At 41.9% G+C, this 27,400-nt stretch overlaps 2 protein-coding genes across 11 annotated transcripts in view; one reads left to right on the forward strand and one right to left on the reverse strand.

Annotated features, from left to right (window-relative positions):
- LOC113435791 (toll-like receptor 6) overlaps positions 1 to 27,400 on the forward strand; it is a 458,202-nt gene that overhangs the window by 189,887 nt on the left and 240,915 nt on the right. The window lies entirely within an intron of this gene.
- The window catches only part of TBC1D1 (TBC1 domain family member 1), a 92,642-nt gene that overhangs the window by 32,966 nt on the left and 32,276 nt on the right, over positions 1 to 27,400 (reverse strand). For 7 of the 10 annotated variants that reach the window (XM_087936571.1, XM_087936569.1, XM_026699859.2 and 4 more), the window contains exons 3-5: positions 10,433 to 10,948; positions 5,839 to 5,928; positions 396 to 500 (exon numbers count right to left, since the gene is read on the reverse strand). In XM_087936571.1, the coding sequence (XP_087792697.1) occupies positions 396 to 500; positions 5,839 to 5,928; positions 10,433 to 10,948 (711 nt within the window). Of the gene's footprint in view, positions 1 to 395; positions 501 to 5,838; positions 5,929 to 10,432; positions 10,949 to 26,678; positions 26,965 to 27,400 lie in introns of those variants that run through there. The other 3 variants (XM_087936573.1, XM_087936572.1, XM_087936574.1) reach the window with 3 other exon arrangements.

Below are 27,400 nucleotides of genomic sequence, written 5' to 3' on the forward strand. Positions count from 1 at the left end.
GTGGGTGAAATGAGGACCCAGATTGTTGGGGGCAATATATTGACTCTAAACCGCTTAAAGAGGGCTGCAAAAGCACTGTGAAACTGTATATGTCTAAGTGCTATTATTATTTTCCTTCCTTTGTTCCTTCCTTCCTTCCCTCCCTCCCTCCCTCCCTGTGGTTAGAGTGCAGTACTGCAGGCTACTTCTGCTGACTGCTGGCTGCCTGCAATTTGGCAGTTTGATTCTCACCAGCTCAAGGTTGACTCAGCCTTCCATCCTTCCAAGGTGGGTAAAATGAGGAGCCAGATTGTTGGGGGCAAGAGGCTGACTCTGTAAAACCGTTTAGAGAGGGCTGTACAACACTGTGAAGCGGTATATGAGCCTAAGTGCTATTGCTACTTTCAAGTTCTTACCAGAGCTTCATCTGTACATTGAAATACGTAACAGACAAAATGGAAGCCTCTGTTTTTGGAAGGCTCTCTGCAGATGAATCCAAAGTGATCCACGTGACAAATTCCCTGGAAGACAAATTATTGCATTCAAAGGTTTGTAAAGGAATGAGTAGAAGCAGCTTTATGTTGTCTGCATGTTGAGTCAAGGCAAATGGATTTTTCTTGCTTCTTTGAACAGAAGCTAAAGAAGCTACCATACTGGGATAAACAATAAAACATTTCAAAACCAAAGAAAAGAAAACAAAAGTCCAGCTGCCACGACTCAACGTCCAGACAACTCTCCCTGGATGACTGAGAATCCTCCACCGACTGTGATGACCCGCGGCGTGGCACAAAGGCAACACAGTCAAATAAGCACGAAATGTCCCTTTAATACCATCAACTTTGGCCCCAATGTCCAGGTTACCTTCAGCTGGAGAAAAAAATCTCTCCCAATAACAGTCTTTAAGTGGCGGAAATTCAGTCCGAAAACAAAGTACATACAAACTGTAAATAAAAATCCAAACAAACCACGCTGCAGTAATTAATTGGACAGGGCAGGAGAAGAAATTGAAGACTTGAAAGCCCAGCAAAACACACACAATTGGGAAGATGTCAGGAACCAAGGTAAGCCTCGAAGATATTAGATAAATTCCCAATTTTCTCCCAACAATTTGCTGTGTGCAGCTTCCCTTTTTAAACACGGTGTTCCCAACTGAAGCTAATGAAGGGAATCAGGGCCCTTTCCTTCCCCGTAAGCCATGCAACTCACGTTGCTCCCTTCTTCATTCCTCCCTGCGTGCCTTACGATAGAGGGGATGGGCCTGGATCTTCCTCTGAATACCCTCTCCCTTGCTTTACCTCTCCCCTGCTCTGCCCCAGCTGGCCTTTGTCCTTCCCCAGTTTCTTCCACAGCCAATGGAGCCACACTCCCACTCCCTGTCAGCTGCTCGGCCTCCCCCTCCAAATCAGATTCCGACAGGGGCATGATACTGACATTTTCTCATAATCTTTTTCATGTAGCATTCAACGAGGGTTGAGCTGCCTTTATAAAAGGGGGGGGGCTCTCAAAATCATTTCCTTCTTATTTATTTCGCAGAAAAATCAAAAAAGTACTATAGAATCATAGAATCACAGAGTTGGAAGGGACCTGGGAGGTCATCTAGTCCAGCCCCCTGCTCAAGCAGGAGAGTCTACTCCAAATCTTAGCCTCTACCTAGGGATCGAACTCACAGCTTCCTGATTATGAGGCAAAACGCTCTGAGTGAACAATTCCACTAAAGGTGTAGGGGTAGACCTTGGTTTACGACTGCAGTTGAGCCCCAAATGCTCGTGGCTAAGTGAGACAGTGGTTAAGTGAATTTTTACCCTGCTTTATGACTTTTCTCGCCCCGGTTATTAAGTGAATCATGGCACTTGTTAACTGAGTTACACGGTTGTTAAGCGAACCTGGATCTCCCCATTGCTCCCAATTTTTGTTATGTTTTTACGCTTTTCTTGAACAGCAGCTCTGGGATAAATCAGGTTTTAAGACTAATGATTCTCCTGAAAGGAAAAAAGGAAATAATACAGATAATTTTTCACTGCGGCTATGTTAAGATAAGAGAATACTGTCCAGAAATCTTGTGGCTAAGCCTCCAAACGAAGAGGCAGATTGTAGCATCTGCCTTGCTTTATCAACAGAGATGCACGGTGTAATATTTTCTTCCACTTTTTTTTAAGGTTTTAATTTTATTTTAAATCTATACATTTCATCTTCCATTTAACAGTGTGTCGTCTGGGTAGTGTTGTGGTTTGCAGACAGCCTGTGCAGATGGCAGTGGAATTGGACAGTGGGGAAGAATGGGGACCAGTCTGGGACTTTGGGGAGGACTCGAATGAAGGTCCTGCGTTCGATGCCGAGATGGGGCCAGGACCATCTGGGAGTGGGGTGCTGCCTCTGGAGCCTCCAGAGTCTGGCAGCAGTGAGGCAAAGGTCCCAGGGGAGCCTATTCCCAGTACACATGTGCGCAGAGCTGCTAGAAGGTGAGAGCAGCTGAAACAAAAGGAGTGACTCGGGAATAAGGCTGGGAGGTGATTGCCCCTCCCCTAAGGTATAAAGGTCAGGCCAAGATGATGAAACCTTTGCAGGAAGCAAAGTCGTTTGTTCGGTTCAGATTCATTCTTGAAGCTCTTTTTTTTTTTTCCCCTAGTTCATTGGACAGTTCTGTTATTGGTAGCAGTTCACAAGAAAGAACGGTGGGTGCTTATCTTATCTTATGTTTGAGATTCATTACTGGCAGGGAATGAAAATAATTCTCAATGTTGCAATAAAGCAAGGCTTGTTTTAAAATAAGCGTGTGCATAATTACGGTCTCAGAAGCCTTGGTCAGAACAGGTACAAATACCTTGTACAATAACAATTAAAATTACAACCATATTCATTACTTTGGCATTAATTTTCTGTTCTTATTAATATACATAATATCTCTATCACTATAACACTCCTCTTCTTAACATGTTTAATTTTATTAACCTATTTTCTATATTTCACTAATCTATTGGCTATTTCTAGCTTCCATGTTTTTTTCTCTAGCCATTGATAAAATAGTTCCCATATCTTCATAGTATTCAGTTTGGTCCTGTGCTAGAAGTTAACCATTAAATGAACTGGGAGTAGGAAAAATTAGATTTTATTTCCAGCTGGCCTGGAAAAAAAAACAAAAATCAAAGCAGAATTTGACCTTGAGGGCAAGTGGTTGAGGGCTGACTCAGAAATATTCCCTGACAAAGTAAACGGTCTCAAAGAAACTCCTTCTAAATTTATGGCAGACTTCCTTTAGAAATAACCATTCTGGTATTTATGCTAACTTAAAAGTTTATTTTAGCATTATTGGCCACCAAGCCATTTAGCATTAAGGGATTTCCATGGAATTGCATCATTTTGCATCTACTTTTTTTGGGGGGGGGGGGACAATTTGGAAAAAAACCCAGCTTCATAAAATGGGGGCTTTATTTGTTAATTGTTTTAAACAAATTACAAACTAAATTATGAACCAATTTTAACCCCAACAGAGGCCAATGTTTCTGTTGCTAAATGAGACAGTTGGGCAGTGAATTTTGCGGCCTTTCTTGCCAAGCGAATCACTTCAGTTGTTACCTCAGGAAGATGGCCGTTAAGTGAATCAGGCTTCCCCATTGATTTTGCTTGTCAGAAGGTCGCAAAAGCGGATTGCCCAGGATGCTGCAGCTGTCATAAATAGGAAGCAGTTGCCAGGGGTGGGATTCAAATTTCTTAACAACTGGTTCTATGGGCGTGGACTAATTTGTGGGCATGGCTTGGTGGTGATGTGACTGGCTGGGCATGGCTTGTATGCAAATATTACAAATATTTATGTAAATATTGAATTTATTAAAAAAGAGCAACTTTTACCTAAAATCAGGCAAAGCAGGCATGCAGACTGAGTTGCTCACAGAATCACAGATTCACTCAGAGATCTATCTTTCTGCCATCAGCTACCTGAGTCTGCACTGAAAAATAGAAACTTCAGTCCTAAGGAAGGTTCAGCTCTGGTTTTAGATTAGCTAGAAAGCAAGAAATCGAATGATTTCCTGCTTTCTAGCTAATCTAAATCTCCCGGCACAGCAGAACAGATGATGGTCAGGGGAAAAATAACAACTTACCACATGCAGGGAAGTTTGATGGCGCACATGCCAGGTAAGGAATGAGTGGGGTGGGGAGGGGAGGAGCCAGCCAGTGGTGCGATTTGCCGGTTCTCTGAACTGAGCAGAATTGTAACAACTGGTTCTATAGAACTATAGATTCTACCAGGTAGAATCCCACCCCTGGCAGTTGCCCCAGTGTCTGGATTTTGATCATGTGACCATGGGGATGCGAGATCATGTGACCATGGGGATTACAACAGTCATAAGTGTGAAAAACAGTCATAAGCCAATCTTTTCAGTGCCACTGTAACTCCTCAACAGTTTGCTTAACGTCCGTTTGAAGTTACAAGGGCACATGAAAAAAGTGACTTATGACCGTTTTTCACAGTTACAACCCTGGCAATATCCCCATGACTATGTGATCAAAATTCAGACTCTTGCCCATTGGTTCATACTTATAACTGTTACTTAACAACCGGGTTACTAAACTAAACTATTATCTGCACTGATTCACTTAACAAGTTGAGCAGGAAATATCATAAAACGAGGGGGGGAAAAAAACCTCATTTAACAAAGGTGTCCCTTCACAACAGAAATGTTGGGTTCAATTGTGGTCATAAGTCGAGGACTATCTATATAAGACTGTAATCAAGTGGCTTGTCAACTCATAACATATTTCTGGTTTTTTTTAGAGTTGCCAACAGAAAGGGAGAAGGGAGCAGTGCGACAGCTTGCAAACCGAAACGGCATTCCATAAATGTTTTCAAACTAACAAAGTAACTAGGTGACTGAAATTTTTGCCGTGCAAAATTCCAACTAGAGACCATGATTGATGACTCTTGGCTATGGATGTGTCCCATTGGAGAATATGAATTACGATACACCCAGGGGGTGGGGGAAACCAGGGTCAAGGGTGACAATAAATTATGTATCTCAGAGTTGGCTACACCCAGGTAGTGCCGGACATATTAACTCCCAATAAATCCTTTTGAAGTTTTGGAAGTTTGGCTCGAGACTCCTGATTTAAATGGGGTATCATGCCCCTGTTAGAATCTGACTCCGAGGGAGAGGAGGAAAAGCCGACCGGGAGTAGAAGTGTGGTTCTAGAGGTTGCGGTGGAAACTGGGGAAGGGCACAAGCCAGCTGGGCATTCAGAGGAAGACCCAGGCCCGTCCCCTCTTTATCTTCAGGTACACAGAGAGGAGTGTATAAGGAAGAAGCGTGAATGGTGTGGTCTATGGGGGAGGAAAGGGCCTTAATCCCCTTCGTGGGCTGCAGCTGTGAGGACTGTTTAAAAGGACAAACTGCACATGGGTCAGTGCTGGAAGCAAAGCGTGAAAATATTTCTAATCTGTCAGTTCTTATCTCAGTTCTGGCATCCTTCCCAGTATGTGTACTTCGATATATGCGGACATCTGCAAGCCCTTATCCTGCCTTGTCTCATTAATTCTTCAGTTTGATTTGTGTTGTTTTTTTCTATTTAGGTTTATATGTATTTTGATTTTGAACGGAAGTTTCTCCAGTCAATGATAATTGGACTTTTAAAGCCAAGTTGAAGGAATTAAAGGGACTTCACCTGTTTTTGTGACTTTGTTGCTTTTGTATCCCACCCTGGGTCATCACATGGGGTTAAGTGTCAGAATCCTGACATGGCCATTAATTAAACACGAAACAAAAATCCAATCACAATGACCATGATGATGATAATAACAATGCATGAAAATCAGTCAGAGACAAGAGAACAAGAAAAAGGAAAAAAAAGGAATTCAAATGTGGATACCTGGGAGCAAAAGGATATTTCTTTAAAGCTTTTCTCAATAACTACTTTTTTGGTTTCGGGACTTATGATGTAAACTTCAGACTGTCCAATCTGAAAACAATAAAAAAAACAATATCAATAAAGCAGCCACAGTATTATTCCCATTATTGTGCTCAGCATTTTTGAGTCGGTACGCCTGAAGCATTCTGCATTAATACGGATGCAAGGAAGGAAGATTTTTATACGCTCTTTAATGCAGTATTGAAAAAAAAATATCGAATTTTCCAATGTCAAAACATTGATGAAGCCGATGAAACAAATGCCGCCTGATCCTGTTTGGGAAGGATAAAAAAAACGAGGCTTGCCAATTTTGTCCTCTCTGCATTGGCGTGTATAAGTACGCAAAGAAGACCGTTGGCACTGTGACTTCGCAAAACTGCAGTGGAGTTATTTCCCTTAAGCTCAGCCTCTAAATTTCCCCCTGTCTTTACATGGTTTCCTGAAGCAAACTTAATCTGAAATAGTTTGAAGGATTAGCAGACTAGACGTCCGGTTAATATAAATTAATGCTTTGGTGCAAAAACTCCACGTTACCAGGGAGGTTTTAGCTATTATGCAAACTGCTCTAAGGGCATATAAAGTGAATGGAAAAAACAGACACCTGTTGGAAATAACACAATCGTACAGGTATGCATATTCCAGGCTGCAACTTTGGACCACAACTTTTTGAGCCACATGTTGCTAGGCAACTGTAGATGTCAGTTGTCTGAAGCAAGCAGGCTCGGAGACGTTACCTCATAATCTGTGAAGCATTTTTTAATGGGCTTGTTTTACTCTCTGCAGCTTCATTTTATTTGGAAACTCTGCATCGGGGTTACGTGTGTTAAAGCTTGCAGGCAATTGCACACTGGGCTGAGTTGTGACAAAAGTCTGAAGGGCCCATTAAGTGGGAACTGCTCTCTAGAGCAAAGAGCTTGTATGTGATGGAACTAGTAAGTAATTTTGCTTTTTATTATCATTATTACCCGTGTTTCCCCAAAAATAAGACCCTGTCTTATAATTTTTTTCCACCAAAAAAGTCACCAGGTCTTATTTTCGGGGGAGGCCATCCACTGACTAATCTCACTTGCCTCGTCACCCCAGGCCTCCTTTTTGCTATCAGAAGCCTTTTGGAACAACTTCTTCTGCGGCTGGATCAATCCAGAGCTTTGTTATCAGCTCCAGAGGCCTTCAGGAAAGCCTTGCCAGCTGCAGAAGAAATGGGCCGGCGAGGCAGGTGTTGGGGTGTGCGAGGCCTGACTACAACTGTCCAAAGGTAAGTAGTAGGGCAGCTCCAGCCCCCATCCCCACCCTAGCTTAATTTTTACCCGTCCACTCTGGAGTGGGTGGGATCTTAATTAGGGCTTATTTTGGGGGTAGGGCTTATATTGGGCACACGTGTCAAAATCAAGTAGGACTTACTTTCAGGGTAGGTTGTATTTTGGGGGAAACAGGGTATTGTAGAGTCAGGGTGTTCTCTGAGCTTGGTTGTCTTCTTGCAGACGTTTCATTACCAAGCTAGGTAACATCATCAGTGCCACCAAGAAAACCACCAAGATCAGAGAGCACCAAGGACTGCCTCAGTTCAACCCTGAGCTGGAAATAAAAAAAAAAAAAATTCCCAAATGGATTCTATCACAAACTAGAACAATTGAAGCACAGCATACCATATAAATCTGTAACCTCAAAAGCATCAACACTGACAACAGTCCCCACATTTAAAACACGGCTTTGGCAGCCAAGATGGTATAATGGAATGAAAAGATCTGGGTGAATTGCAAGATTACATGGACCTTTTGGGGAGGGATGCTCTATTTAATAGGATTCTAACTCAAGATCCTCTCCCATTCTAGTTATCTGACATATTTCATCACTGACTCTTAGAAAAGGTGATTAGATTGGTACAAAGCACCAGAAAACAACTTAGGAGTTTGTGCAGGAGAACCATCATCAACCATAACCATTGCTGGAATTGGGTATGTCTGGTTTAATGAAAAGAAGGACCAGGTGTGACATGATAGCAGTGTTCCAATATCTCAGGGGCTGCCCCAAAGAAGAGGGAGTCAGGCTATTCTCCAAAGCACCAGAAGGCAGGACAAGAAGCAACGAGTGCAAACTAAGCAAGAAGAGAAGCAATCTAGAATTAAGAAATTTCCTGACAATGAGAAGAATTAACCAGTGGAGCAACTTGCCCCTAGAAGTTGTGGCTGCTCCAACCTTGGAAGTTGTTAAGATGAGATTGGACAACCATTTGTCTGAAATGGTGGAGGTTTTTCCTGCCTGAGGAGGGATTGGACTAGAAGACTTCAAAGGTCCCTTCCAACTCTGTCATTCTATTCTATTCTTCTAAAATCAAGGCCTCCTTATTTGACCCAACGTTCATTCCTCATAAGTAGGGACAGTTGCCAGTTGCCCAATAAAGAAGGAAGTCTAAGGTCAGAAGTGTTTTCTCTTTGTTACACCATAACCCATTTCCTTAAACTGAAAAAAAATGATACATCCATTCCAGGAAGCCATGGTACTTACAAAGCTTCATACTTAAGGTCAGCATGACCTCCATTTAATCTTCTAGAGAAGATTACCCTCCTTCTAGGTAATCAAATTTCCCTGGAATCTACTAGGATCGATCCCCCAGTAAGCATGCACTGAATCTCTTTTTACATCCCAGAGAAGAAAACAGTAGCTTCGTGCAGTGAAAACACGAAAGGAGAAACGTTGCTAAGCTGAGCCAATGTGAATCCTCCCCCAGGTGGAATCGTAGAATGATAGACTGCTTGGAGGTCTTCTACTCCAACCTCCTGCTCGAGGTAAGGGTCTTTATGCCATCCGGGACAAACGTGTTCTGATCCAGGCTTCCCAAAAGTACGAAGCTGACTCCTCGTCCCGACAAAACTCCCTTTTATTTAGGTTAAAGGGAATTCCTCTCCAGCAAAGTCCTGGCCAACAGTCTTTCAAGAGATTTCATAACCACAGACCTTTATCAGGCTTGGAGAGCTGCCAGGCCGATATCTTCCAAACGCCACTCTGTAGCAGACAATACTTGGCAAGAAGTAGGAACAGATCTTCACCCTCATGAATTGAACTAACTGTCTCCTGCCAACACCACTCCCCTTTCGCTCCTCTTTATTCCCTATGGGAGGGGCCATTCACCATCCACCTGTTCCTTAGCTGTTCCCTTCTTCTGCCAGCTCTGCACATGCGCACACTGGGATCAGCTCCAGCTGTTCTTCTGCTCCACTGATCCCCAACTCCCAAGGCAGCTGTTAACTGTCGGATGGCCTTGGCCCCATCTCTGCCTCCAATGCAGAGCACTTGTCTGAGCCTTCCCCAGACTCCAGGACTGGCCCATGTTCCTCCCCAACTTCCTCACTGTCTGAATCTGCTGCCAGCTCTGCTGGCTGCTGGTGGACCACAACAAAATGGTTGTCCGATCTTTCTTTGATTTCCATTGATTAATTGTTCTCACTGCCTCCTTCACTCCAGATTGGATCTCCTTCTGAGGAGCTTCCACCTGTTACTTCTCGTCCTTTCCTAGGCTGCTATGGGAAGTAAATTGATGCCCTCTTCCCTGTCCTTCAAGGATTGGAAGACACTACCATACTAAGCCTTCTCCTTCTTTGGCTAAACATAACCAGTTCTATCTATATACTGTATATTTCATCTACACCATCTATATAGGTGGTATATATGCCTCCGCCTCCTTGTTCTCTGCTCTACCCATTAACCTTACTTTCTTGGTAATCATACTGATATTCGTGTTATGTTTCTTGTCATTGTTTCTTTTATTAGTTTTTCACACTCTTTTCATTGCTTCATTTTTACTGAGGTGGTGCTCTCTGTTTTCTTGCAGGTGTTTCATTATCCCAACTGGTCAGGTATAGCACTGATGATGTTACCTAGTTGATTACCTCATTTCCTTCTGTTACCTTTCCTTTCCTTTCCTTTTATTTCCTTCCCTTTCCTTCCATTACTTTTCCTTCCCTTCCTTTCCCCTTCTGTTTCTTTCCCTTCCCTTCCATTACCTTTCCTTCCCTTCCCTTCTCCTCCTTTCCATGATTTCATGAATTTGCAAAGAGCAAAGAAAATTGTTAGTGCAGACAAAAATGGAAAGGAAACCAGATAATGGAAGACTATCTGGGTTTATTTGCTTGCGTGAAAAGCGCAGAAAGTTTGTGAGAATCTGGGAAAGGAATGGCACAGAGGGCAGCAGGCGAATTAGCAGTTAATTTATTTGAGAAAGAGCTACTCAACTTAGCCTGGGAAAAACTTCCTGAGAAATTACTTGAAATAACACACATGGACTCTGCCTTCATTAATTCACTCTAAAAAAAGACTGGAAAACGCCTCCTGAAATCTCCAAGATTAGGCAGCTAGCCCAGACTACAAGTTACAGGCCACCATCCCAACGGATGATGGGTTGAATTCGACTCCAAGGAGGATGGCAAGATGTGGGCCTTTTTGATTCTAAACCGCCTCCAGAATTACTCCCTTCTCAATTATCTGCAGCATTTCAGTGGCTAGCAATACAATAACAATCAGGAAGGCTAAGCAAACAAAATTAGGTGTTTTTTTTTACCGTGAACAACATAATCCGGTTCCCAGCAATATCTGTCGGCTGTACATTTTGTCCCTGGATAAATTGACTTTTTAAGTTGAGAGAAACGACATCATCTTCATCCAAGGATCGGGCCAGGCTGTTGCTCTTCAGGCTCCAGCTCTGCACATCCCTTTTCAACGCAAAAGAAGGGAGGCCGGGCTGAGAGTGAGACTTCCTCAAGGGCTTCGCGGTCTCTTCTTCGCTCGCCGAAGATTGGAAGACGGAGCGGAATTTGTCACTTAGGGAAAAGCCACTGGAGTGATCGGCGCTGTCATTTTGACGGGGCAGGTGCAGGTTTTTGGTATCACTCACATCGTTGAATTTCTCGATGCATTCATCGATGAAGGCCGGAGGGGCGTTTTTGTGCGCGACCGTCACCCGGCCGCAAAACAGCACCTCAAACTTCTTGCTGAAAGGATCTTCAGGTTGGCTCTGAAAGTCTTCCTGACGAGAGATCTTCCCTGCTTGTCTGATGGTGCTGATAATCTCAGGCACCTGCAATATATATATATATATACTGTATATAGATACAGAATATAAAATAAAGATAAAATATATGCTTGTTTTCAGAGAGGAGGAAAACAGGAACAAAAAAACACAGCAGAAAGCGAGAGGGAAGAGTGTCAGAATTGCAATTCTTGGAAAATAAAACAAATTAAAATGGTCCATGATGGCGAACCTATGGCATGTGCGCCACAGGTGGCATGCAGACCAATTTGCGTGGGCACACTAGCCCCAGCCAAACTTACTTGCACTGCGCATGCGTGTGCCTCATAGCTGATTTTTGGCCTGTTTGGGGCCTTATTCGCCCTCCCGGAAGCTCGAGGGAAGCCTCTGCAGCCTCTGGAGGCCGAAAAATGGGCCCGTTTCAGCACTTCCAGTATTTTCAGAAATACTGGAAGTGTTGAAACCAGAAGTGCTGAAATTGGACGTGCCAAAACGGGCCCATTTTTTGGCTTCCAAAGGCTGCAGAGGCTTCCCTCAAGCCCCCAAGAGGGCGAAAAAGGCCTCAAATGGGCCAAAAATCAGCTGGGAGGCGCGTGCATGCACAGTGCAGGTAAGGGGGTGGGGGTGGTTTGCGCATGCATGCGCAGGGGCAGCAGGTTGCATTGTATTGTGGTTGCTGGCCCGTGTGCTATCGTGCACACGTGCGCTTTCAGCACATCACAACAAAAAGGTTTGCCATCACTTGTCTGGATGAATATATAAAGTAATAAGATTGTTAAAAAATAAGATATATTAAATAATATTTATAAGAAAATGTGATTATTGTTACATTGATAAGAAAAGTATTAAATATAATTTGTAAGCACAAGATATACGTACCCAGTCTACACATGGTTGAAATAAAATGGAATTATTGTAAAATATAAAATAATTTTTTTTTCGAAAAAAAAAGGATTGCAATTCTTGACTTTGATTTGTCCTCCTGGAACGGCAAACCAAACTCCTGGACTTATGACCGCAATTGAGCCCAAAGCTTCTGCTGCTAAAGGAAGACAGTTGTTCTGTGAATTTCCCTCTTTCTTGCCGCAGTTGTTAAGCGAATCACTTCAGTTCTTAAGATAGCCACACGGTTCTTAAGTGAATTGGGCTTCCCCATTGACTCTGCTTGTCAGAAAGTTGTAAAAGGAGATCATGTGACCCCTGGGACATTGCAAACCGTCAAAAATACGAGTCACTTGCCAAGTGTGTGAATTTGGATCCCATGTCCAATGGGAAGGCTGCAATAGTCGTAAGTGTGAAAAATGAGTCACTTTTTTCAGTGCTGTTGTAACTTTGAACGCTCATTAAATGAACTGTTGTAAGTCGAGGCCCGCCTGTACTTTTCATGCCAAGTGTTTCATGCATTCAAAGAAGGAAAAATGGCCGTGTAGCATTTGTCCATTTAGGGTTGACATTTGTTTCTTTTCTGATAATACAAGTAGTTCTCAATTTACAATGGTGTGATGACCCAGGGCATGGCACAAAGGCAACACAGCCAGAGAATAAATATAAGTTACTTTATTAGCTCCAATTTTGCCCCCAACATGCCGGTTACTCTCTGGTCTGGAGAAAAACTCACCCACGAACCTGCAACAGCCTTTGGCTGCAGATACTTCAGTCCAAATGTTGTAAATTGAAAACTTCAAAACATAAATCTGACAAGGCAAGATAATCTGGCAGAACAAGATAAGGAGTTCCAGAAGTGAACACAGCAATAAATCAAACTAGTTGGGAGGATGCCAGGAACTCAGATAACAGCAGCCAACACTAGGTGAACTCAGTGTTTGTTCCCGACAACCACCCCTCCCATCTGTCTTTCCTTTAAATTCCCTCCCCAGGTGTGCCTTGTGAAGGGAATCAGGGCCCTTTCCTCCCCCATAAGCCACGCAACCCACATTGCTTTCTTCTCTATTCTTCCCTGCGTGCCCTAGGATGAAGAAGGGCGTGGACCTGGGTCTTTCTCTGAGCCCCCTCTCCCTTGTTCTAACTCTCCCCTGCTCTGCCCAGCCTGACTTTGCCCTTCCCCAGTTTCCTCTACAGCCAATGGAGCCACTCTCCTGCCCCCTGATGGCTGTTCATCTTCTTCCCCCTCAGATTCAGACTCCGACGGGGGTCATGACAAATGGTTTGTTTAGTGAAAGATGAGTTTGTAGTTAACAATGGCCCTGAGAAGATTGACTTATGACCATTTTTCACACTTACGACCATTTTTCACACTTACGATCGTTGCAGCATCCCCATCATCATGGGATCCAAATCTGGATGCTTGACCACGGGTTCCAATTTATGACTGTTGTAGTGTTCCTGGGGTCGCGTCCAAGCAAAGTCAGTAAGGAAGCCTGATTCATTTAACAAACACGTTCCTCATGGAACAACTGCAGTGATTCATTTAGCAACCATGGTACAAAAGGTTGCAAAACGGGCAAGCTTCACTTCACAGCTGTCTTGCTTAGCAACAGCAATTTTGTGCTCAACTGTGGTTGTAAGGCGAGGACACCCTGTTCATAGGACAGGATTGTGAAGGGATAAAGAGAGAAGAAGGTATCAAAATAACTCCTTCTGGAGCCAATCTGATTTTTTGCATGCCTCTTTATCCACATTGGGGAGGGGAAGGAGCTGCAAATAATAATATGGAGAAAGGAACCTAATAAGGTCATTTTATGGCTAACAGACATATTTCAGTAGAATTACTCAGAGGATCACCATAAGGGAAAGTACAATGACCTAAGAATGAAACAGGAAGAATTACCTCATTCTCAGAGTATAGTCTGTGGCTCAATTAGCCAACGTGGAGTTGAACTTTAAACAATTCCGTCTTTTGAAAGTACTTTTTGAAAAGTAGAAGAAAACTTGTAATCTGTTCTCTGGAAAGGCTTTCATATGACAAGCCACTATAGGGGTTACCAAAATGTGATTGTCTTCGTTTGCTTGTTTGACCAGCTATTTAGTAACAGTACATCTATATCTATATATCATCTCTCATCCTCTATTATCTCTGTTTATAATTATGTATCATTTCTCTACCTATCATCCATCCATCATCTATCTGTCTGTCTGTCTGTCTGTCTATCATCAATATCTATCTATCTATCTATCTATCTATCTATCTATCTATCTATCTATCTATCTATCTATCTATCTATCTATCTCTATCACTCTATCTATCTATCATCTATATCTCTATCACTCTATCTCTCATATCTATCTCTCTCTCTATCTATCTATCTATCTATCTATCTATCTATCTATCTATCTATCTATCTATCATGTCTCTGTCTGTCCATCCATCCATCCCTCTCTTTCCCTGTCTCTATCAATCATCTATTTGTCTATCATTACATATCATCTGTCTGTCTTCCATCTCCCACCCTCCCTCCCCGCTCTCTAAACCATCTATCTGTCTATCATTATGTATCATTGCGTAACATCTATCTGTCCTACCTACCTACCTACCTGTCCTATCTCGATCAACCAGCTTTCTTTACAACCCTTTAATATTCAGCTCCTAATTATTTCTCCTACAGTCTTCAATTAATTTCTCACACCTCAGTCGTCATTCCTCATAGTACATAAAGAGCAAAACTTAAAACAATCACCAGTTAATTCTTCCAAAATCAAATGTGATGGATTATTTTAAAATAGGAAGTAAGAAGACTGGGGATATTATTATTTCTGGAAATACATGGGGGGTTGTATTGTAAATTAACTTTCCAAATACTCTTGAGAGCTTTATTTTACTGAGAGATACACACTAGATACAAAGTGTATAGACTTTAGGAAGGATTTCATATGGGAGAAATCAAATCTATTAGCTTCTTCTATCTCGTCTATAGTTTGCAAAATTTTGTAACCCTTCGGCTGAGAGAGAAAACAGTTTTTCATCTTATTTTATGATCCACAGGACATATGCTTCAACATCACTCTAAGGGAACTTTTTAAACATCCACCTATTCAAAATGTTTAATTCCTTTCCTTGACCTGTTCTCATTACAAAGATCAGACCTGTGAAGATTTATTTATGAGTTCTTACTCTGAAAGTGAAGTAAATTTATTGGGACCTCCATAAATAATTTGATGTGAACTTTGAGAAAAAAAAATACTGCAATTCTGCATCCTTGTAGGTAATACAAGCCATTTCTCCCAAGGCTCCCATTTTGTTTCTATAAACCAGGAAAGCCGGCAAAAGTAGAAGCCTTACCACAACAACACCAATTCAAAGTACTGACATTTCTATATCTACGATTAATTAAAAAATAGGTCTGAGAAGCGGCTCAGAAGTTCTTGTCCCAAGCCCTGAGTGATCTCTCAATATTAGGCTACATCATTCAGCTGGAGTGCTGACGATCAGAACTGGCAATACACAGCAAGTAAAGACAAATTGTATGGCAACAAGAGTGTTTTGACCTAGGCCTCACAAAATCACGGAACAAACTCCTTGTCCTGACAAAACTCCTTTTTATTAGGCTAAAGTGAATTCCTCTCATTTGCATCCAGCAAAGTCCCGGCAAACAGTCTTTCAAGGGTGAATTTCAACCACAGACCTTATCAGGCTTGGAGAGTTGCCAGGCCGATAGCTTCCAAGCACAAATACTTGGCACAGAGTCTCTGAGAGTCATGAACACAGATAAACAAATCTTCACACTAATTAAATGAACTAAATTGTCTCCTGCAAACACCACTCCCCTTTTGCTCCTCTTTATTCCCTATGGGAATAATTTTTTTTTTACTACCAGTTCTGTGGGTATGTCTTGGTGGGCATGGCAGGGGAAGGATACTGTAAAATCTCCAGTCAGAGGTGGTATTTGCTTGTTCTCCGAACTACTCAAAATTTCTACTACCAGTTCTCCAGAACTGGGCAGAACCTGCTGAATATCACCTCTGGGCGATTCACTGTTCACTTGTGCCTTTACTCTTGAGTCAATCCTTGTTCCTTAACTGTTCTCTTCTCCTGACAACTCTGTGCATGTGCACATCAGGAACAGGATCCAGCTGTTCTTCTGCCCCACTGATCTCCAACTCCGAAGGCAGCTGATAAGTGTCGGACAGCCCTGGCCCATCTCTGCCTCCTACGCAGAGCACTCATCAGAGCCTTCCTCAGACTCCAGGACTGGCCCATGTTCCTCCCCAACCTCCTCACTGTCCAAATCTACTGCCAGCTCTGTTGACTGCTGATGGGCCATAACAAAGACAAAGCCTTCCAATACAACTAAAATGGCTCAGGTGACCCTGTTCCTTGACCATGCAGGCTGAAAGATCCAAACAATTACATTTGCTTTTCCATTGCAAATTTCTTCCTTGACTGCTCTTCAAAAACATCCATCAAAAGTTCAAAAGAAGTCAATCTGTTGGCAACTCTATAACCCAGGCTTTCTCTCTCCCTTTTTGTAACATGGGTTGTGCAGCACACATGAAAAAGCACAATGGAACTTCAACTGCAAATGTCTCTAGTAACTACCTGGTTTCCCCGAAAATACAACCTACCTGAAAGTAAGTCCTGCCTTACTTTCCCAATATAAGCCCTACCCCGCAAAGTAAGCCCCAATTAAGATCCCACCCACTCCAGAGTGGACAGGTAAAAATTAAGCTAGGGTGGGGATGGGGGGAGGGTGGAGCTGCCCTACTACTTACCTTTGGACAGTTGTAGCCAGGCCTCGCATACCCCGACACCTGCCTTGCTGGCCCATTTCTTCTGCAGCCGGCAAAGCTGTCAAAGCTTTCCTGAAGGCCTCTGGATCGATCCTGAGCTCCCTTATCAGCTGCAGAGGCCTTCAGGAAAGCCTTGCTGGCTGTATAAGAAGTTCCTGAAGGCCTCTGACAGCAAAAAGGAGGCTGGGAGCGACGCACACAAGTGAGGTTAGTCAGTGGATGACATCCCCCGAAAATAAGACCTGGTGCCTTTTTTGGTGGCAAAAAATTATAAGACAGGGTCTTATTTTCAGGGAAAAACAGTACATTGAAACATTCCTCTTATGTTGAAGCAAAAATACGACCGTTTTTCCAAAGCCAAATCTAGTGGGGTTTTAATCATTTACAGGTGGTCCTCAATTTAACAACAGTTCATTTAGTGACCGTTTCATAGTTACAATGGCACTGAAAAGAGTGACTTTTCACTCCTCTGACCACTGCAGCATCCCCATGGTTACGTGGTTCAAAATTCAGCCCTTCGGCAGCTGACTCATGTTTATGACGGTTGCACTGTCCTGAGTCAAAGTGCGGGGATCACGTTTTGCAATTTTCCAGCGAGCAAAGTCAACAGGGAACCAGGATTCCCCCAACAACTTAACACCTGCAGTGATTCACTTAACAATGGTGATGGGAAACGTCATAAAGTGGGGCAAAACTCACTTAACAGGCATCTCACTCAGCCACAGAAATTTTGGGCTCGATTGTGGTCACAATCAACCAAATGGAACAGAAGTTGCCTTCAGAAGTCATGGGAGCTTCATCCCTGGAAGCTTTCAAGAAAGAGGCTGGACTGCCTCTTTCTGTCAGGTGTAGGGTCTCCTGCTTGGGTGGTGGGTTGGACTAGATGACCTACAAGGTCCCTTTCAACTCTGTTACTCTAAATCTTCGACTATCTGTATTTTGGGAATGCCAGGATTTTTAGTAAACAATAGGAGGGATGACTGCCAAGTGAACAACAAATGCTGTTTTTAAAACATTGTTCAACCCTGATTGCTCAGTCTCAAGGCGTTTAAGATGAATTTAGCCCCAGAAAACATGAGGTCTAGAATCTTGCAACATGACCAATTAAGAAAGAGAGAGAGAGAAAGAGAGAGAGAGAGAGAGAGAGAAATTCAAAAGATTATATTTTGGTCACTGGCCATCCTTAAGTTGATTAGTAATTTTTAAGAATATGATTTCATTTTTTTTTCCATTTTAATGTTTTTGACATCAAGGTTACCCATACCATATTTAAAAAACAGATTAGTAAAGCCAACCAAAATATTATTATTCCTATTTTCCACTCCTTGGAAAGAACTCTACAATAGCCAGCATAAAATTCCTGCCTTTTTCTTACAACAGAATTATGATGATAATAACCATCATTTTATTCTTACTGTACCTAAGTATCAAGAGCTGTACACGAAAAATAAAATATTTATGGTCTTCCTGAAATACCTTTTTGCTGCTAATGGCGGTCTAACATATCACAGGTTCCACCTCCTTGTCATCATAACTGTTAGTTCTCCAGTTACAACAGTTCATTTACTGACCATTCAAAATTACAATGACAGTGAAAAAAGTGACTTATGACCATTTTTTACACATGACCGTTTTACTGCTCCCCTATACCCAATCACGTGCTCAAATTTCAGATGCTTGGCAACTTGACACATATTTATGACATTTGCAATGTCCCTTTTGTGACCTTCTGACAAGCAAAATCAGCGCAGAGAAGCCAAATTCACTTAACACCTGTGTTACTCATTTAACATTCACTTAACAAAAAAGAAAGATTGTAAAATGAAGCAAAATTCACTTAACAACTGTTTCACTTAGCAACAGGAATTTTGGTCTCAATTATGGACGTGAGTCAAGCAGTAGTGGGATTCAGTGGTTCGCACCGGTTCAAGAGAACCAATTTTTAACTTTCTGAGCAGTTTGGTGAACTGGCTGTTGGAAGAAAGCATTAGGGCAGAGAACCAGTTGTGAAATTATTTGAATCCCACCACTGAAGTCAAGAACTACTTATATACCCAAAGAAAGGACTAATGTATATTGTTGCATTCTGTTGTTTTTATTATTATTGTTATTATTGAATAGAACAAGGAAAAAGAACAGAATAGAGAAGGGAATAGAATAGAATAAGAATAGAATAAAAGAAAGAAACAGAATAGAATAGAGAAGGGAATAGAATAAAACAGAGTAAGGAAAAAGAATAGAATAGAGAAGGGAGTAGAATAGAATAAGAATAGAATAGAATAAGGAAAAAGAATAGAATAGAGAAGGGAATAGAATAAGAATAAGAATAAGAATAGAATAGAATAGAATAGAATAGAATAGAATAGAATAGAATTCTTTATTGGCTAAGTGTGATTTGGACACACGAGGAATTTGTCTTGGTGCAGATGCTCTCAGTGTACATAAAAGAAAAGACACATTCATCAAGAATCATCAGGTACAATACTTAATAATAGTCATAGGGTACAATAAGCAATCAACTAATACTAGGAAACAGTCAATATAAATTGTAAGGATACAAGTGACAAAGTTAGTCCTTACAGTCACAAGTGGGAGGGGAGGGGCGATCAGGGGTGATGAGAAGATTAATAGTAATAGTAGTGCAGACTTTGTAAATAGTTGGACAATGTTGAAGGAATTATTTGTTTAGCAGAGTGATGGTGTTAGGGGAAGAACGGTCCTTGTGTGTAGTTTTTCTGGTGTGCAGTGCTCTATGGCGTCGTTTTGAGGCAAGGAATTGAAACAATTTATGTCCGGGATGTGAGGGGTCTGTAGATATTTTCACAGCCCTCTTTTTGACTCGTGCAAGATACAGGTCCTTGATTGAAGGAAGGTTGGTAGTAATTGTTTTTTTCTGCAGTCCTAATTATCCTCTGAAGTCTGTGTCATTATTATTATTATTATTATTATTATTATTATTATTATTATTATTATTATTATCATCATCATCATCATCATTATCTAAGGATAGGACTCACAAATATTAAAAGGAAGGTAACTCAATAAGTTGAAAACAAAGACATATGAAATTCTATTGAAAATGCAAAGCTTTAGTTATTTGAAAACCATATTTAGATGACTTCCCCATGGGTTTATTTCTTCTTCCCTGGATATAATTTGCTAGAGTAATGGCTATCCTCTATTTATCCTTTTTTAAAACCATGGTTACATCTTCCCTTTTAAAAATCAAATTAAGCAGCTATTTCAATAATTCATGTTCCTATTTTCAGTATCTTATTCTATAGTATTTATGTACAATCAGATTGATTCCTCAACGGAGCTATTTTGGTTTCCCTCTTATCCTTTCAATTACAAGCCAGAAACAATAAAAGAAATTGTTCTGCCTTTTTAAAAAATCTTGGCAACCACTATTAGTCTTTTCAACTGTATACGGGTAGTCCTCAACTTACAACAGTTCATTTAGTGACCATTCAAAGTTAGGGTTAGGATGACCATTTTTCACACTTACGACTGTTGCAGTGTCTCCATGGTCACGTGATTTACATTCGGATGTTTGACAACTGACTCACATTTATGATGGTTGTAGCGTCCCAGAGTCATGCGATCATTCTGACAAGCAAAATCAATAGGAAAATAGGATTCACTTAACAACCGTGTTACTAATTTAAGAACTTCATTGATTTGCTTAACAAATGTGGCGAGAAAAATCGTAAAATGGGGCAAAACTTGCTCAACCAATATCTCACCAAACAAGATACAGTTTGGGTTCAGTTGTGGCCTTACTTTGAGGATTACCTTTACATTGTTCGCATGATGCTATGAGATATAGTTTGTGCTTTGAGTTGTATCGGAGTCTAAATCGGGAGAAGGCTGACCAATTTAGGACATGGAGATGAGGTGGACAAAACCCTTGATGAAATTCCAAAATGGTCCTAAACAAAGTGGAGGAAAAGTCTCGCAGGTCCCCTCTTCATATTCTATCACACTGTTCTGACCCAGGCTTCATAAATGGTAATTAATCACGAACTTGTGTTAAAAGCAAAACCTATTTTATTGCAACGCTGGAAATTGTTTCCATTCCCAGCTGGAACTAATCTTAAACAGTTCCCCAAGATAAGCACACAACTTTCAGTGCTGCCCGAAACAGAAGTATCCAATTAACTATAAAATAAACCAACCGAAGTACAAGTAAAAACCAACCAAAGTACACAGAGCTTCAAAGATGGCTCAGAACCAATTGAACTACTTTGCTTCCTGCAAAGGTTTTGTCATTTAGGTCTGACTTTTATTCCTTATGGGAAGGGCAATCACCTCTCAGCCTTACTCCTGAGTCAGCCCTTCTGTTTCAGCTGCTCTCGCCTTCTAGCAGCTCTGCGCACACACACACACACTGGGAACAGGCTCCCCTGGGTCCTCTGTTTCACTATTTCCAGACTCTGAAGGCTCCAAAGGCAGCACTCCACTCCCAGATAGTCCTGGCCCCATCTCTGCATCGGATGCAGGACCTTCATCCGAGTCCTCTCCGGACTCCCTGACTGGTCCTCTTTCTTCCTCACTGTCTGATTCCGCTATCATCTGCACCAGCTGCTGGTGAGCCACAACACACACACAAGGAGTGTTACAAATGACATGACATTATGAATGTTACCACAAACGTGGTGCTGCCAGCAAAATGTCCATATATTTCAGCGGTGGGGTGCTGTGTGTTTGGAGTGCTTGCGTGCAGCTCTGAAAATGGGGCAATAGAAGCTCAGCTGCTCACCTTCCAAGTCAGCAACAGTAATTAGAACAGCGAGGGGGAAGGAATCAGCTGTGCCACACAATCGAGATGAGCTCCAAAGCAGGAAATAAAAGGACAGGATAGGGCGGGGGCCAGCTGATAGTCGGAACAACCAGTTTAGGCGAACCGGTCCAAACTGGCAAGAATCCCACCACGGATATATTTTGAACACCGTTCCATCCACTTCTATAATGGCACAACACAGCTCACATGGACAAAAGAAAAGCGAACCTTGCCCCAAATTAAAGAAAAATGAAAAAGTGGGGCCAGATGCAATGCAAGATTGTTGTGGTTGTTCTCATTTAGATATACATCCCGCTTCTACTTCAGAGCTCATGAAGTTATTCTGACCAAGGCACACACTTAGTTAAAGAGAATAGCAGTATCAAAATCACCCCCTGAGTTTTCCCGAGCATGAAAAAATTTCAAATACTTCCCCATTCCTGGTTCAGCATCCAAACCATTACACCACACTGCCTTACATTCTGCTTTACCCAAATATTCCTGGGAATTGCCCGGGTCCATTAGACAAATGTTGGCTTTTAATACTGAAATACTCTTACTTTCCTTGTTGTATGAACTGGTACATTTTAATAATACATTTCGTTCTTTGCTTTTCGGATCCAGAGAACGTCTATTAAATAGAGATTATCATTTGGGGGGGGCAGAGGGAGGGAAACCATTAAAATTGAGATTTTTTTTTTTTTTTAAAGGGAGTAGGAATGGAAGGAAACCAGGGTTGTCTGTTTTAAGTACGTCTTACTTAATACTACCGTGGCTCTTCATGCCGCAAGATAAATAAAATTTTATTTGATTTTCTGGTAGCTGGAAAATTAAAGGCAAAAATGTTAGGTTTTTTTGGAAGCTACACTAATGTACTCTTCTAACAATATATTAGGAAACCCAGCCTGCCTTGTATTGATTTCTGCATGTTTACATATTTAATAACCTTAATCAAGGCAGTACAATAATTTGTTTTTAAAGACTTCCCTGCTATGCAGTCGTTAGTCCCTTGTTTTCTCTCATGTATTATGTAAAATTCTAGAGCTGTGGCCAACAAGCTTTTAATACACAGACATCGTATTTCAACCCCCCCACCCCCCAAATGTTATGATCTGAATCTAAGGGCCTGGCATTTCGGAAGGAGTGATTTGACTGAATCTGTGATGACTCAGGGTGGGATACAAAACAAATCCAGTCACAGAGAACAGGTGAAACCCCTTTTAATCCTTCACTTTGCTTCCAAGCTCCGAATATCCTTGACCAAAGACAAAAAACTCCCACACAAACAGTTACAAGAAGGAGGAAAAAAGCAACACAAACTAGGCAAGATAAGGGCAAGAGGATGTCCACAGATAACAGAACACACACTAGGAAGGACACCAAACTCAGAGAGGAACCATAAACTAGAGATATTTCCATGCTTTGTTTCCAGCACTGGCCCATACGCATGTCCGTCCTCTTATTCAGTTGTCTCAGCTACAGCCCATGAAGAGGATCAAGACTCTCTCCTCCAGAGTAAACCATGTCTCTCCCTTATCCTCTCCTCCCTGCGTGCCCTAGGATGGAGAGGGGATGGGCCTGGGTCCTTCTCTGACAGCCCAGCTGGCCTCTGCCCTACCACAGCCTCCTCCACAACCTCCGGAGCCACACCTCCACTCCCTGTCGGCTGTTCCTCCTCTCCCTCAGAGTCAGTCTCCACCGGGGGCATGACAGAATCCCTGGATATAAATATAAAACCACTCATCTGTAAAATGGGAAAAATAACTCCCAGTCCTCATTACTGATTCCCAGAGAGCCCTCGTTTTACATCCCTTCATTTAGCGACCATTCCAAGTTACAAGGGATCATGTGATTCCCTTTTGCAACCTTGTGACAAGCTATTGCAGTGATTCACTTAACAACGGTAGGTCAAGTGGAGCCTCCCTTCCTCCCCAAAATAGCTGAACCCATGTTTTGCTGAGCAACAGAAATTTAGGACCTCAACGGTGGACATAAGTTGGAGATTTATATATTTATATGTATTTATATATAGATGTGGATTTACCTGTTTTGTTTCCGTGCTGTTAGTTCTCAACAGCTGAAGCAGCGAATCTGTTATGTTACAATACCCCTCTCGCTTGGTCCCAAAGGCACGGAAGGATGTAAATGGTGAAATTGGTTTGTGGTAAGACAAAGAGGCAAAAAAAAATAACTGAACATTGTCCGTTTAAAACTATGTGCTTGCCTTTCACCACAGACAGGCAAGCAGAACAGGCAGAAGGATGGAAATGAGTAAACATTTTCCCTTAAGGTTATAAACGGACATAACCACGGGGACAGAGACAACTTGAGGTGTTAATACCACTTTGTAATGCCTTGGTAAGGCCACCCTTGGAACACTGCATCCAGGTTTGGTTGCCATGATGTAAAAAAGATGTTGAGACTCTAGAAAGAGTACAGAGAAGAACAACAAAGATGGAGGCTAAAACATACGAAGAACGATTGTCGGAATTGGGTAGGTCTAGCTTAATGAAAAGAAAGACTGGGGATGACATGATAGCACTCATAGAATAGAATAGAATAAGAAAAGAATAGGATAGGATAGGATAGGATAGGATAGAATAGAATAGAATAAGAAAAGGATAGGATAGGATAGAATAAGAATAAGAATAAGAGTAAGAGTAAGAATAGAATAGAATAGAATAGAATAGAATAGAATAGAATAGAATAGAATAGAATAGAATAGAATAGAAAAACGAATGGACTGGACTGGACTAGACTAGACTAGACTAGCCTAGGAGTTGGAAGGGACCTTGGAGGTCTTCTAGTCCAACCCCCTGCTTAGGCAGGAAACCCTACACCACTTCAGACAAATGGTTATCCAGCATCTTTTTTTAAAATTCCAGCGTTGGAGCATTCACAATTTCTAGAGGCAAGTTGCTCCACTGATTAATCGTTCTGTCAGAACATTCCTCCTTAATTCTAGGTTGCTTCTCTCCTTGATTAGTTTCCACCCACTGCTTCGTGTCCTGCCCTCAGGTGCTTTGGAGAATAGCTTGACTCCCTCTCCTTTGGGGCAGCCCCTGGGACATTGCTATCATGTCTCCCCTAGTCCTTCTTTTCATTAGACTAGACATACCCAGTTCCAGCCACCGTTCTTCATACGTTTTAGCCTCCAGTCCCCTAATCCTCTTCGCTGCTCTTCTCTGCACTCTTTCCAGAGTCTCAGCATCTTTTTTACATCATGGCGACCAAAACTGGATGCAGTGTTCCAAGGGTGGCCTTACCAAGGCCTCATAAAGTGGTATGAACGCTTCACGCGATCTTGATTCTATCCCTCTGTTGATGCTATCTATCTAAGAGGTTGCCACAAAGAAGAGGGAGTCAAACTATTCTCCAAAGCACTAGAAGGCAGGAGAAGCAGCAATGGACGGAAACTATCTGAGGAGAAAAGCAACCTACAACTAACAAGAAATTTCCTGACAGGAAGGACAATTAATCAGTGGAACAATTTGACTCCAGAGGTTGTGAAGGCTCCAACACGGGAGGTTTTCGAGAAGAGATTGGACAACTGTTTGTCTGAAATGGTGTATGGTTTCCTGCTGAGCAGGGGGTTGGACTATATGATCTCCAAGGTCCCTTCCAACTCTGTTATTCTGTATACCCTGTTAGGGCTGAATCTGATCAGGTGGCAGCTGGTGGCCGGCACCAAAGCACCAAGAAATAATGGGTGGAAGTTTGTTAAGGAGAGATCTAACCTAGAATTTAAGGTAAAATTTACTGACAATCAATGGAAGAGCTTGTCTCCTGGAGTTGTTGGATACTCCATGGCTGGAGGTTTTCAAAAAAAGACAGAATACATTTTATAGTGGTTCATTTATGAGCGAGACCGATCATGTCAAGATACCCCAAGAAAGGATAAGTATCCATTCATTTGAAAAGGCAGAGAAATCTTGGAAGATAAATTCTGGATCAGAGACCTATCTAAAAAATTTGAACTGTCGACAGAAAATTATCTGCTGGGCATAAAGTTTCATTATTTGTCAGCAATAAGAGGCTTATTTTAGCCATGTTGTAATCTTAAGAGTCCTATCAAAATTTGTAATCTGGAGGGTCAAAACTTAAAGAAAACTCCGGTGTGATGCTAGAGAGCGTACAGCTTTTTCTTCCGAAATTCGAGGAAAAAAATAAAATAAAATAAAAATAAAAGAGGAGGGACAATGGACAGCTAATCTGAAGTACAGGACCCACCCTTTCTATTAAGACTTTCTATTAAGACTTTCTATTAAGACATTAGACAATAGCAATACAAAACTGCTTCAGACGCATCACATTTAACAGAATCATATATTTTTTTTGCAGTCAAGCAATCTATAGACAGAATAAGAAGTCAAGAAAGGAGTTCAATTTTTGACCTTGACCACTGCACAGATACTTGACCAACAATCAAGTTTTTCTTCAGTAAAAAAAAAAAATGCTTTAAACACACACACACACACACACACACACACACACACACACACACACACACACACATGCAATTATTACAATGACCAAAACTGAAAAGCTGAGCCAGAAGTTCAAAGTTATATATACATAGTTCAAATATATATATATTTGAACTTCTGGCTAAGCTTTTCAATTGTCATTGTCACTGAAGGGACATCAAGAGAAGGAAAAATGTTTTAATTCCACGATGTAAAAATCCAGGTTTATTCACGCAGTATCTCAAAGTTGGCTTGAAATGTATGAGCCTTTGGAGAGCGAGTAAAATATCACTGTATGCAAAATCACCCCAATCTTTCGTACTAACTTAAAACAAAAAACGAACGAAAAGACTATAAAAATCTTCTAAGCACTGATTTAAAACCTCCAGCTTTCCTGTTTTTTGTTTGGCTCTGGCCACTTCTGTCCCACGAATTACATTTTATCCCCCCCACCGCTGCCAATTTTTTACCTTTCCAAACCCACAAAAAGCAACTTTGTCGGAAACAAAACAAGAATGACCCACTTCAAATTCAACCCTGTAAAAACCCACCTTACGTGCAAGGCAACCGTGTCAAATTTATTCAAGGAGGCAATGATATGCAATTCCCTCCTTTGCACCCAGGTTTTTTTTTTTAAAAGAAAGCCAGGGCTGTAAATTCTGCCACTTCAAAGGAAACCCATCGCCCATCGATGGATTTGCTATCCCTGGAGTTGAGGTATTTATGGTCTTCCAGCTGTGCTCTCCAACAGAATTTCTCCTCTTTCTCCTCTGGGCGCTTCCAGAAACCAAACCTCCCCCGTTCTGGAGACAAAGAAGATCCAACCAAGAAAAAAAAATCCTACCTTTGCTACCCAGTTAAACAAGGGAGACATCCTAACAAGAGGAAAGCCAACCGAGGCTGGCCAGCTCCAATCCCAACTGTCTTCTCTTCTTCTTGGTCAGACTTTGGTCTTCCACATCTGTCTCGAGCATCGACTGCTTTTCAGAGGGACCAGGAAGCATTGCTTTCCCAAAGTGTGTGTGTGTGTGTGTGAGGGGGGGGGGGTGTTGCAAAGGAGGAATACGTTAGCTTCCTCCTTCAAAAGCAACTCTGAGCTCACTGCTCCATGGGCTCTCCCTGAATGCAAGAGAGACGGGGCGGGGCCAAGGCTAGTAGAGAGCTCCTGTTGGCTCTTTCAAAAAGACAAGTCCACCCCTCTCCTTCTCAAGAGGAGGAGGGAGGACAAACAAAGGCTGCCCTGTGGACCGGTCAGGAAATTGTGAAATTTAGCAGCTGGTGGTTGAAGGAACACGCAGGGGCATGCCAAGGCAGGGTGAAAAAAAATAGATTAGGAACATAGACTGGCAACTTTTAAAGCCTGCCGGGATGAAAGGCAGCATTCATAAGCCCTGCTTTAAAAGAAACGGGCAGCTAGAAGTTGCTAGGACTTTGCGCAGAAAATCATCATCCTCTTGTGGGACTTCAGAATTCAGGCTGACAGGCACTTGGCCCACAACATACCTGACATAACAATAGTTGAAAAAAAAAAAAAGGTTTGGTTCACTGACGTTGCAATACCTGGTG

Source organism: Pseudonaja textilis, chromosome 6, assembly GCF_049901715.1.
Source record: "Pseudonaja textilis isolate UNSWEBS1 chromosome 6, rPseTex1.2, whole genome shotgun sequence".
NCBI lineage: Eukaryota > Metazoa > Chordata > Lepidosauria > Squamata > Elapidae > Pseudonaja > Pseudonaja textilis.